Source organism: Gossypium arboreum, chromosome 5 (assembly GCF_025698485.1).
Source record: "Gossypium arboreum isolate Shixiya-1 chromosome 5, ASM2569848v2, whole genome shotgun sequence".
Taxonomy (NCBI): Eukaryota; Viridiplantae; Streptophyta; class Magnoliopsida; order Malvales; family Malvaceae; genus Gossypium; species Gossypium arboreum.
The window spans coordinates 5552301-5565738 of NC_069074.1; the positions used below are offsets into that span (position 1 = coordinate 5552301).

Below are 13438 nucleotides of genomic sequence, written 5' to 3' on the forward strand. Positions count from 1 at the left end.
AAATTCTCTTTATTATTTGTTATAAACTTTTTACTATTATTAATTTTAAAATTTCATATGTTATTTATATTAAACTTTTGTATATATCTTTTATATGTTAATAATTTTAAATTCTTTTATTGTTATTTGTTTTGAACTTTCTATATATTACTTATTTTAAATTTTTATCTTAAAATTTTACTTTGTATTATATTTATATATAAATTTTCATTTAAACTCTTTTATACATTTTATTTTATTATATGTATATATATTATTTATATTAAACTATTTTTTATTATCACTGCTATTATTCTTATTTTTATACTATTATTTTATTGATAACATTATTATTGTTATATTTAGTATTATTATTGCTTTTATCATAGCTACTACTACTATTATTATAGTTTTTTTTTCTCTCACATTTACGTATTTCTTTTTATATATAATACATTGATTCCATTTCATCATTTTATTATTTATTCGTTTATACATTTATATAATTTCAAACTTTGAATTCTTTGTTACTTTATATCATTATTTTGTTTCATACAATACTTATTTATATTTTTACTATTATTGTTATTTTATCATTTTTATTTAAATTACAAATTTGTGTGCATATTTTACATAATACTTATTTGTATTATTTTATTATCATCATTATTATCATTATTATTTTAAAAATATAAAAAATAAATTCACTTGATGCTTCTTTATTCATATGTTTATTTGCTTATTCTCAATTTAAAAGTTAAGTTTTCACTAAAATTTTCTTTATTATTTCATGTATCATTGTATTTATTTTTATTTTGTTTTATTCTCATCTTACTATATATCTATTCATTTATTCATATATGTCTCTATATACCTGCAAGTTTATGTTATTCATTAATATTATTGTATTTATATCATCTTCGTTATTATTTTATTACGTACATCGATCTCGCAATTTGTTTTTCATTTTACCATAAAATCATAATTACATTAATTTTTTTACCCGACACATAAAATTGTGCTTTCTAAAGTAAAGCAATATTTTGTATTTGGAAATTCGGGAAATCGTGCTCTAATTTACTGGGTTTCGATTTTTTCTCGTTTAATCTAAATAACAGCATGTTCTTTTAAATCATAATACGAGTTTTAAATAAAATGCTTACTCTCTGAGATTTGAGGTGTTGTGTCCTAACTCACTGGATATAATATCTTATTACCTCGAGATAAGATTTTTTGCAAATAAGTTAATATTTCGTGTTTAAAAATTTCGAGAAATCGTGCCCTACGTGTTGGGTTTCGATTTATCATTTGACCAAATAAACGAATATCCTTTTTAAAATTTCAATGCATGAGTTTTGAAAATCATGAGATGATTTTGGGTATCGATGGTTGGAAATGTCGTGTCCTACGTGTTGGATGTGATATTTTACTCCTTCGAAATAAGAGAACCTTAATATCCACTTCAAGTTAGCTAAACATTCATAAAAATAGATCGTATTTTAAAATTTATTTTAAATCTTTTTCAATTTTCAATATTAAGACATTAATTAATCAATTGGTACCAATTTTGGGTGTTACGAGGGTGCTAATCCTTCCTCGTACGTAATCGACTCCCGAACCCGTTGTCTCAAATTTCGTAGACCAAAATGTCGTTTTAATAAATTAAAATGTTTTATTAAAATAAGGGTGACCCGATCACACCCAATACAGATCGGTGACGAGTCCCGTTTTAATTTTCACTTTCAAAACCAAAGTCGATTCCCAATTTTTTTTAAAAAAATGGTTTCCACAATTGTGATTTAGAGGTGTAAAAGTATACAAGAAAGTTTGAAGATAAGAAACGGTTCCAAACAGAAAATAAAGAAGACTCACCAAAAAAAAGTAAAAGGAAGATAAAACTTGAAAGGAGATGGATGGGTTTTTTACCCAATTGGGTTAAAAAAAATTTTAAAATACCAAAATAGGGTGTCAGATACATTATTTACGGAAATGGGTTGTTTTTTTGGGTCGAGCCTACCTGACAGGCGCGACCCATTTTTTTAATAATATAATTTTATTTTTTTAAAATATTATTATTTTATTATATTTTAATAATTTTTAAATTTTTAAAATTCAGTCGGGTCAAAACCGGGTCGAGCCAAACCCGGAGGCGCGACCATTCGCTCCTGCTGCAGAGGCGCGACTTCCCTACAACCTGCCACGTGTCCCTGCCCCCCCCCCACCCCCCCATCCCACCTGTAGAGACAAAGAGAAAAAAATTAAATTTTGTAATGGGGGACCATATAAGCACCGGTCCCCCAATTTTGTGAATGCAGCAGCAAAGAGAGAAAAGAAGAAGAAGAAGAAGAAAAAGAAGAAGAAGAAGAAGAAGAAGGAGGAGGAGAAAGAAGAAAAAAATGTTAGTAGTTTAGTGTTATGTGATAATTTTTAGTGTTTGTAATTATTTTAAAATTTAAAAAAAGTACATTTTAAAAAAAGTAAAATATTAGTAATTTAAGAGTGTTATGTAATTATTGTACTTGAATATAGTTTATTAGTTGCTAATTTTGTTTTTGTTTTAATACTACTTGTCAAGTCTTGTTTTATTTGTTTTTTAATTTAAACTTTTTTTTCTTGAATTTTCATGTCCATGATTTTTGTTTTACTTTTATCTAACATCCTATTTTGGTGTTTTAATTTTTTTTAACCTAGTTGGGTAAAAAACCCCATTATTTTGCCATTGATGCTCGATTTTGATAGCTTGATGGCAGCCTCCCTTTAAATAAATATATAAAAAATCAATATTTTGCCGTTATTGTCCATTTCGGATTTACTTGGAATCAATATTTTTGTATTTTATTTAAAAAAACTTTACTAGCATTCACTTCATTGTTAACAAAAAGTGAGAAATATAGTGACTAATACATTCTAAAAATAAAATAAAATTTATACCTATATAAAATGTATAAACTTGAGAGTTAATCTTTTCAAATATTCTTAAATTATAATTTAATTTAATTTCAAACTTTTAAAATTAATTAAATTTACCTATGTAAAGTCTTAAAAATAATTCTTTTAAATTTTATAAAATTTAATCAAAACTTAAGGAAAAATAAAATATTTTTAAGAGTAAAATAGTGTTAGAATTAAGTGACCCAAATTCTTATTTAAATAAAATACGATGGAAAATAAAATAAAATTAAAATCCATATAGAACTAGACTTCTTTTATTTTATTTTAGAATAAGGTTTTTAAACCTTATTAAACTCCATCTATTTTATATTGATTAGGATAAGGTGTTTCAATCCTACTAGAATATGGCTTTACAAGCCTATAAATAGACATAGTCTATTCCTCTTGTATTGATTGAAATTTTCGACATAGTGAATTTTCTTTTCCTCTGCCCGCGGTTTTTTTCCCGAAAGGGTTTCCACGTAAAATTTGTGTATTCTTTATTTTATTTATTTTATTTTATTTTATTTTTCACAAATTGGTATCCGAGCTTCCGGGTTATTCATCTCAATCACGGTAATGGCGTCTTTGAAGTATGAAATTCTGCTGTTGGATCGCAACACCAGATTTGCGTTGTGGCAAATTAAGATGCAAGCAGTTCTTGCACAGATGGATCTGGAGGATGCCCTGCTAGGGATAGATAAGATGCCTTCGACATTAACAGATGAAGAGAAGAAGCGTAAGGATCGAAAGGCATTAACACAATTACATCGCATTTGTCCAACGAAATTTTGCGGGATGTGATGAAAGAGAAAACTGCCATTGCATTATGGAAGAGGCTAGAACAAATATGTATGTCGAAAACTCTAACAAGCAAGTTGCATATGAAGCAGCGTCTTTATGCTCATTGTTTTGGAGGAAGGTGCGTCTGTACACGAACACTTAACAGTGTTTAAAGAAATTTTCTCAAACTTGGAGGCCATGGAGGTTCAAGATGATAAGGAAGATCTAGGGTTGATTCTACTTTGTCCGTTGCCCCCGTCTTATTCAACCTTTAGAGACACGATTTTATATAGCCGCGAGTCTCTCACAGTTGATGAGGTTTATGATTCTTTAACCTCGTATGATAAGATGAAGCATCTTGTGGTTAAACCCGACTCTCAGGGAGAGGGTCTCATTGTTCGTGGGAGACAAGATCGAAATGCTGATGATGATCGTGGTAGGACACAGGAACGGAATCCTCGTGGTAAATCTAAGGGTAGATCGAAGTCTTCAAACAGAGGTAAAACTTGCAACTTCTGTAAGAAGAAAGGGCACATTAAATCTGAGTGCTATAAGCTACAAAATAATATTAAAATGGAGGCTGCGAATCAAAAGGGAAAACAACTAGAAAATTTCGGTGAAGCTGATGTTGTAGAAGACTACATCGATGGTGAACTTCTAGTCGCTTCATCAATGATTCTAAAGTGGCGAGGAGTGGATACTTGATTCAGTGCACCTTCCACATGAGTCCCAATCGGGATTGGTTTACAACTTATGAAACGATGTCTGAAGGTGTTGTTTTGATGGGAAATAATGCTTCATGTAAAATCGCAGTGTTGGAACAATTAAAGTTAAGATGTTTGATGGAGTTGATAGAACACTTAGTGATGTGCGGCATGTTCCGAATTGAAAAGAAATTTAATTTCGTTGAGTACTCTTGATTCAAAAGGGCAGATACACACCGAAAGTGGAGTTTTAAAGATTTCCAAAGGGTCCCTTGTTGTGATGAAAGGGCTGAGAAAAATTGCCAAGTTATATGTTTTGCAGGGTTCTACTGTTTCTGGTGATGCAGCTGTCGCTTCCTCTTCCTTATCAAATGATGATATTACTAAACTTTGGCATATGCGCCTAGGGCATATGAGTGAGAATGGCATGGTGAATTAAGCAAAGAGGACTTCTTGATGGGCAAGGAATTTGCAAACCGAATTTCTGTGAGCACCGTGTTTTTGGGAAGAAAAAGAGAGTTCAATTCACTAGAGGAATCCATAACACGAAGGAAACGTTGGAGTATATTCATTCTGATCTCTGGGGGCCATCCAGAGTGCCTTCGAGAGGTGGAGCTAATTATATGCTAACCTTTATTGATGATTTTTCCGAAAAGTTTGGGCGTTCTTCACGAAGTAGAAAAGCGATCGTTTTCGCATTTAAGTCTTGGAAAATTATAATTGAAAATAGACGGAAAGCAGATAAAATACCTCATGCGGACAATAGCTTAGAGTTCTATTCGATGAGTTTAATAGATTGTGCAAGTCGGAAGGATCATGAGACACTTGACGATTCGTCATACTCCACAACAAAAGCGGCGTTGTAGAACGAATGAACAGAGCGATCATGGAGAAGGTTCGATGTATGTTGTCAAATGCCAACTTATCGAAGTCATTTTGGGCAGAAGCAGCCTCTACTGCATGTTTTTTTATCAACCGATCTCCATCCGTTGCCATTGAGAAAAAGACTCCACAAGAGGTATGGTCTGGTAATCCGCTAATTATTCTGATTTAAAGATTTTGGGAGTCCTGTGTATGCTCATGTTGATAATGGAAAATTGGAACCGAGATCCATTAAATGCGTTTTCTTGGTTATAAAGTGGTGTAAAAGGCTATAAGTTATGGTGTCCTAAAAATAGAAAAGTTGTGATTAACAGAGATGTTGTTTTTGATGAAACGCTATGCTACCTAACTTATCTCTTAAAGACTCTTCCAATAAAGAAAACCAAAAGCGGTGGAGCATCGATTAATCTGAATCAACTCCTCAAGCCAAGACAAAATTGAGAATAGAGTTGCTTCTTCACCGCAATACTCTATCGCCAAAAATAGAACAAGAAGAGAAATTAAACCTCCAAAAAAGTATGCCGAGGTGATCTAGTTGCTTATGCTTTAAATGTGGTGAAGATATAGATGCGAATCAAGAGCCATTTAATTATTTTGAGGCGATTAGTGTGAAGACTCGAGAAAAGTGGATGTTTGCAATGCAAGAGGAGATGGAATCACTCCACAAAAAGCAGAACATGGGATCTTGTAAAACTTCCTAAAGGTAAAAAGGCATTCGTTGTAAATGAGTGTTTAAAAAGAAAGAAGGGACTCCAAGAGTTGAAGAACCCAGATATAAAGCAAGGCTTGTTGCAAAGGGTTCTGATCAAATTCGAGAGTGGACTTCACAGATGTGTTCTCCCAGGTTGTTAAGCATAGTTCGATTCGAGCTTTGCTTGGTATTGTAACCATGCATGATTTGGAGCTTGAGCGGTTAGATGTAAAAGCGCATTTACGCATGGAGAACTTGAGGAGGATATTTACATGCAACAACCGAGGGTTTCTGATCTCGAAAAAGAGGACTATGTTTGCTTGCTGAAAAAGTCTCTTTACTGATTTGAAACAGATCACCAAGACAAGTGGTACAAGAGGTTTGATTCCTTTATGACTTCTCATGATTTCAAAAGAAGTAGTTTTGACAGTTGTGTCTACTTTAAGAAAAACAGTGATGGTTCTTTTGTGTATCTACTTCTTTATGTTGATGACATGTTGATAGCAACAAAAGATAAAGTAGAGATAAGAAAGGTCAAAGCCCAACTAAGTGAAGAATTTGAGATGAAAGATTTAGGACTAGTAAAGAAGATACTTGGTATGGAGATCCTTAGAGATAGAAAAGCAAGTAAATTGTACCTAAGTCAGAAGGGGTACATTGAGAAAGTTCTTTACGTTCAATATGCAGAGTGCTAAGCCTGTTAGTACTCCTTTAGCAGCTCATTTCAGACTTTCATCAGCTTTGTCTCCACAATCAGATGATGAGATTGAGTACATGTCACATGTTCCATACTCTAGAGCAGTAGGATCTCTCATGTATGCTATGGTTTGTTCACGTCCAGATTTATCATATGCAGTCAGTGCAGTTAGCAAATACATGGCGAATCCTGGTAAAGAACACTGGAAAGCGATTCGATGGATTTTAAGATACTTACGAGGTACTACGATGTTTGCTTACAGTTTGGAAGAACTAGAGATGGAGTCATTGGGTATGTTGATGCTGATTTTGCTGGAGACCTTGATAGAAGAAGATCTCTCACGAGTTATGTCTTTACAATCGGAGGTTGTGCAATCGGTTGAAAGCCACTTTGCAAACTACGATCGCTTTGTCTACCACTGAAGTTTGAGTACATGGCGATTCTTGATGCTTGTAAAGAAACTGTTTGGTTGAAGGGACTCTTTCTTGAACTTAATGAAGACCTTCAAATCGATCAAGATTTTGTGACAATCAGTGCCATCTTTCTTACAAAAGATCAAATGTTTCATGAGAGAACAAAACATATTGATGTTCAAGATCATTTTGTTCGTGATATTATTGCTCATGGTGATATTGTTGTGAGCAAAATTAGTACTCATGAAAATCCTGCAGATATGATGACTAAGTCACTTCCTATAACCAAGTTTGAGCATTGCTTAGACTTGGTTGGTGTTCATTGTTGAAGTTAAACCCTTAAGGGTTTTATGGAAGAGGTGGAGAACTTATTTATTGAAAGTTCGCGATGAAGAACTTGTTCATTGAGAATTTGTGTCAAGGTGGAGATTGTTAGAATTAAGTGACCCAAATTCTTATTTAAATAAAATACGATGGAAAATAAAATAAAAGTAAAATCCATATAGAACTAGACTTCTTTTATTTTATTTTAGAATAAGGTTTTTTAAACCTTATTAAACTCCATCTATTTTATATTGATTAGGATAAGGTGTTTCAATCCTACTAGAATATGACTTTACAAGCCTATAAATAGACATAGTCTATTCCTCTTGTATTGATTCAAATTTTCGACATAGTAAATTTTCTTTTCCTCTGCCCGTAGTTTTTTTCCCGAAAGGGTTTCCACGTAAAATTTGTGTGTTCTTTATTTTATTTATTTTATTTTATTTTATTTTTCACAAATAGACTATTAATAAATTATGCTTATATTTTAACTTGTATAAAACACATAACAAGAGAAATAATATATATTAAAGAATTAAACACATTAATATAAATGATATGTTAAAATGCATTTGGCTTTATGATTGGAAGTAATGTAGTACTTTGCGGTTGAATAGATGCATAATTGACTAGTTGAAAGTGAGTATATGAGAAATAAGTTACTTTGAATATGGAAAGATGTTGAATAAACGATCTAAAGAGAGTAAGAAATAAAATTAAATAATTCAAGAGAGTAAGAAATTTTAATGTAATTTTGATATAATGTAAATTTATAATTTTTATTTATTTGATAATTTTAATTGCAGATTTGCAGCAAATGAGTTCGTTGATTGATAATGAAAATAAGGGTCACATATCGAGTAACATTAATGAAATGGTAATGAAAATTTTATTTGATAGTCACATTATTTGTTGAATGAAATTATATTGTATTAACCATTTCGTAAATATAATAATGTCAGGTCGAGTACCGCGTATTGAGGGTTCGTATTTATAATGTAGGGTTTCAGCCGGATGAACGTGTAATACCGTTCTTAGAGTTAGCAGGGTTCGGATCAGCAGCATTGATCCGGACTTTTGATCTGCGATATGACTTAATTTCTGCTTTAGTCGAGCGATGGCGTCCGGAGACGTACACATTTCATTTGCCGTGCGGAGAGTGCACCATAACTTTAGAGGACGTTGTAGTACAGCTGGGGCTCCCCATCGACGGGAACGTGGTCACGGGCGTAAGTTCGATCTCGAGGCCGGCTCACCTTTGCTACGAGTTACTTGGACGCTCCCCAAGTGAGGGGAAATTTGCCACATTGCGGGCCGGGGGGTAGGGGGGCAGGGACACGTGGCGGGCTGCAGGGAAGTCTCGCCTCTGTAGCAGGAGCGAATGGTAGCGCCTCCGGGTTTGGCTCGACCCAATTTTGACCCGACTGAATTTTAAAAATTTAAAAATTATTAAAATATAATAAATTAATAATATTTAAAAAAATAAAATTATATTATTAAAAAAATGGGTCGCGCTTGTCAGGTAGGCTCGACCCAAAAAAACAACCCATTTCCGTAAATAATGTATCTGACACCCTATTTTGGTATTTTAAAATTTTTTTTAACCCAATTGAGTAAAAAACCCGAGATGGATACATTTATATTATCTCGTAATTTTTATATTGACAATCTCATCATTAAATTTGTTAATATTTAATTTAAATGAATCTCTCTTCAATTTTAAAGATTAAAATATGAAAAAGAATTTAAAGGAAATTATTTTTAAAAATAATAATATAAATTTTGAAATTTAGGTGGTCTATTTATTATGCCACCTTGAATTGTGAGAAGCATATCGTGGAAGATAACTGTCAAGGGTCAATTATCTTTTTTTGTTTAAAGAATATCTAATTTATTTTAAATAGTACTATAATGAGTTTTTTTTTTTGTGGGTCAATTGGACTGTCGGTCGAAGTGACAAAAAATATAAAGGGCTAATTTCATTATTTTGCCTTTTTTTCTCTCTAAAATCACCCAGATTTATAATAAAAATTATTCACTATACAATTTTTGAATAAATCTCACTATACAAAATTAAAATCTGGGGACACTACTTTGAATATATTTTATTTAGATTAAATTTTATATATAAATAAAATTTCCAAAACAAACATGTATGTTATTAATTTGAAGTTAAAATAAAATATGTTTTATTAGAAATCAAACACTAACTGTAATTCTGAGAATTTGGTTTGCTGTTAATACATAATTTTAACATATCAAAAGAAATCTAAACAAACAAATTGATACATAATTTTACTACATCAGAATAAATCTAAACAAACTATCCTAAAGAGTTTAGATAAAAGTTAAAACTTCTAAAATTAGAAATATTCCATGAATTACACTCATCATATTTCTCTTATAAATTTACCAACTCTTAAACATACTACACACAAATTTTCTAGCAACCTATTGACTAAGGTTTATTTTTCTCTTCATTTTCCCGTTTGCTTCTACTATTTTATATTTTTTTATTCTTTTAGTTTAGAAATGAAACTTAATTCATTCAAGTATTCATTAACTTTTCTTTTCCCCTTGTACTTTGGCTTTGATTTTGCAGGGATCGATTTGATCAACAAAAACATGGGAAAAACATCAGTCCTTTTAGTGGGATTTCTTTTCAGTTTCTTGGTCGTCACGGTACAAGCAGGAGATAAGTACAAGAAATACAATGACCCCAGTCTACCGATCAACAAGCGGATTCGGGACCTGATGCGACGGATGAGTCTCGATGAAAAGATTGGTCAGATGGTGCAAATTGATCGTAAAGTAGCCACTCCGGAGGTCATGAGGGACTACAAAATAGGCAGCATTTTAAGTGGAGGAGGAAGCGTACCGCATCTTCAAGCCACCCCACAGGAATGGCTCAACATGGTTAATGGTTTCCAAAATGGTTCACTCTCAACCAGGCTTGGGATTCCAATGATTTATGGCATTGATGCTGTCCATGGACATAACAATGTCTATAAGGCCACTATATTTCCTCATAACATTGGCCTTGGTGCTACAAGGTAAGACCGTTTTTTTTTCAGTTTCTTCCACTGCTAGTTAAGCTTTCTTCAAAGTTTTGAAAGAAAATTACAGTATTTTGTGACTATGTGATTAAATCTCCGATGTTATAGGGATCCTGAGCTTGTAAAGAGGATTGGGTCTGCAACAGCTCGTGAAGTTAGAGCTACTGGCATAAACTACGTTTTCGCACCCTGCATTGCGGTAATGAAGTATTCGATCATCAGTCCGATTTAATTGTTTTTATAGAGAAATGTATTCCAATAACTTCAATGTCTACAAAATTGAAGGTTTGCCGAGACCCGAGATGGGGTCGATGTTTTGAGAGCTACAGCGAAGATCCTGACATCGTCAAGGAAATGACAGAAATCATTAATGGATTGCAAGGGGAAATTCCAAAGGATTCGCGTAAGGGTGTTCCTTATGTTAGTGGAAAGTAAGTTAGTTAACTGCCAATACACAAATATGGTTTTATTTATCAGTTTCAACGAACTGAAACCAGTTTTGGGTTTTTGTTGTATGGAAAAAGGGATAAGGTGGTAGCATGTGCCAAGCACTTCGTTGGAGATGGTGGGACAACAAGGGGCATCAATGAAAACAACACAGTGATCGATAAGCATGGATTGCTTAGCATTCACATGCCAGGTTATAACGCAGCCATCATTAAGGGAGTTGGGACAGTTATGGTTTCTTACTCTAGTTGGAATGGAGTGAAAATGCATGCTAATCATGATCTTGTCACCAATTTCCTCAAGGGCGCCCTTAGGTTCAGGGTAAATTTGACTGCAACTCTTTAAATTAAAAAGAAACCTGCAAGAGAAATATATAAACATTGTTTATGACCTTTGCATTTAAATATGTTCAAATTTGCAGGGATTTGTCATCTCTGATTGGCAGGCAATTGATAGGATGACATATCCTGTGCATGCCAACTATACATATTCAGTTCTTACTGGTGTTCAAGCAGGTCTTGACATGGTGAGTGGTTTTGACGATTTAGAGTCCAACCAACCTCGACTTTGGATTAATTGTCATCTAATTTGAAACTTGTCTTCCACTTGTTTTGCAGATTATGGTTCCTTACAATTATACTGAGTTTATTGATACTTTGACTGGACTTGTGAAGAACAAATTCATCCCCATGAATCGTATTGATGATGCTGTTAGAAGAATTTTAAGAGTCAAATTCCAACTTGGTTTATTCGAAAACCCCTTATCTGATGAAAGCTTTATTGATCAGCTAGGACATCAGGTTATTGACCATATATTCTTTTAACATTTAAGACAAGCTTCCAAGTATGCCAAGATTTACCTGTTTGGTTTCTGTTACAGGCTCACAGAGATTTGGCAAGGGAAGCTGTAAGAAAGTCGCTTGTTTTGTTGAAAAATGGAGAAAATGCTGATGAGCCAATGCTACCTCTTCCCAAGAAGTCATCCAAGATCCTGGTTGCCGGCAGCCATGCTGATGACTTGGGCAATCAATGCGGCGGTTGGACCATCAACTGGCAAGGCGGTAGCGGAAACAATTTAACTTCTGGTAATAAACCATTGTTGTCTCTTAAAACATAGCTTTTAACAAAGTTACAGTCATCAGACTACACTTATTAACGCCTTTCAAATCAACAGGAACCACCATCCTGAAAGGAATAGCAGAAGCCGTTGATCCAAGCACAGAGATTGTGTATGAAGAAAACCCAGAATTTGATTATGTCAAATCCAACAACTTCTCCTACGGTATTGTCGTTGTTGGTGAGCCTCCATATGCTGAAACAAACGGTGATAATTTGAACTTGACGATCCCATTACAAGGTCAATATACTCTTTACAATGTCTGCGCCAATATCAAGTGTGTGGTGGTTTTAATCTCTGGAAGACCACTTGTTATAATGCCTCATTTAGAACAAGTTGATGCACTGGTTGCTGCATGGCTGCCGGGCACAGAAGGCAAAGGTGTGGCTGATGTTCTATTTGGAGACTATGGTTTTAGTGGGAAACTGCCTCGGACTTGGTTCAAGACGGCTGAGCAGCTGCCAATGAATGTTGGGGATTTGAACTACGACCCTTTGTATCCCTTTGGTTATGGGCTCACTACTCAACCTCTCAACACCACAAGTTAGTTTCAGAGAGTCGAGTTGTCTTTTTGTCTTAATGCTAAGTAGTTTTTTTGGTTCTTTTTGAAGATTTAGCTGTCTTTTTATGGAATTATTAGCAAAATAATGGTAGCAGTAATCTTGTGTTAGAGTTTCGTAAATAGGATCCAAACTTCTTGAGCTGCCTATTTGGTGTAATTTTGTTTGTTGAAAATAAAAATGTGGTGCTTTTGAAGAAAAAGAATTTAGTTTCTGATTAATGGGGTTTATAAGATATTGAAGTGAAATTAAATTTTGTAGGATAACATGGATTGAGGTAACATTGTTTATTATTTATTTTAATTTTATGTTGATCATGAAATTACAATAATTCAATTTACACATAAATTAGAATTGACATAAATTTATCCGGTTCAAGCTTTAAACTTTTGAATAGCCTTTAAATTTATAAATGATTATTTTAAATTATTTAGTTATTACAAATTAGTTTTTAGAAAAGTAAAAAATAAAAATAAGTTTACAAATTTACAAGTGAAATGATTTAATTTCTTAAAAGCATGTGTCATCTTATAAATTTGTGAAATCTACTAATTTAGCTGCCATAATCATATATTTTTAAAACGTTTACAGTAATGACAAATGATCATTGGAAAATAGATGCAAAGCAAGTCCACAATCATCTATATAAATTCTACATATATTAAAGAAATTGAAAATATAATACTAAAAAATCAGGACATAAAAATTTAGAAGATTTTTAGAAATTGCCAAGATACAAAAATCAGTATAGAATTTATAATTGAGTTTTAATTTAATTGACATTAACATTGTTATCGGTATAGAAATATAAAAGCATTTATCCTCTAATTGAAAGATTGAAGAAGGATTATGAA

General features: G+C 32.8%; 1 protein-coding gene across 1 annotated transcript; it reads left to right on the forward strand.

Annotated features, from left to right (window-relative positions):
* The first annotated feature begins 9724 nt into the window (after nucleotides 1–9724).
* LOC108450464 (uncharacterized) lies at nucleotides 9725–12789 on the forward strand. Its single transcript, XM_017748104.2, has 9 exons — nucleotides 9725–9867; nucleotides 10007–10457; nucleotides 10569–10659; nucleotides 10746–10891; nucleotides 10985–11228; nucleotides 11329–11433; nucleotides 11525–11707; nucleotides 11788–11992; nucleotides 12082–12789. Exons 2-9 carry the CDS (start codon nucleotides 10030–10032, stop codon nucleotides 12570–12572), a joined length of 1893 nt encoding a protein of 630 aa, XP_017603593.1. The 5' UTR covers nucleotides 9725–9867; nucleotides 10007–10029; the 3' UTR covers nucleotides 12573–12789.
* Nucleotides 12790–13438: the final 649 nt, after the last annotated feature.

Bases quoted from the DNA above. Each gene is read 5' to 3' on its own strand.
- LOC108450464 (XM_017748104.2), top strand. From the start codon at position 10,030: ATGGGAAAAACATCAGTCCTTTTAGTGGGATTTCTTTTCAGTTTCTTG. The intron at 10,660-10,745 runs GTAATGAAGTAT...ACAAAATTGAAG, and splicing joins TTTTCGCACCCTGCATTGCG to GTTTGCCGAGACCCGAGATG. The intron at 10,892-10,984 runs GTAAGTTAGTTA...GTATGGAAAAAG, and splicing joins GTTCCTTATGTTAGTGGAAA to GGATAAGGTGGTAGCATGTG.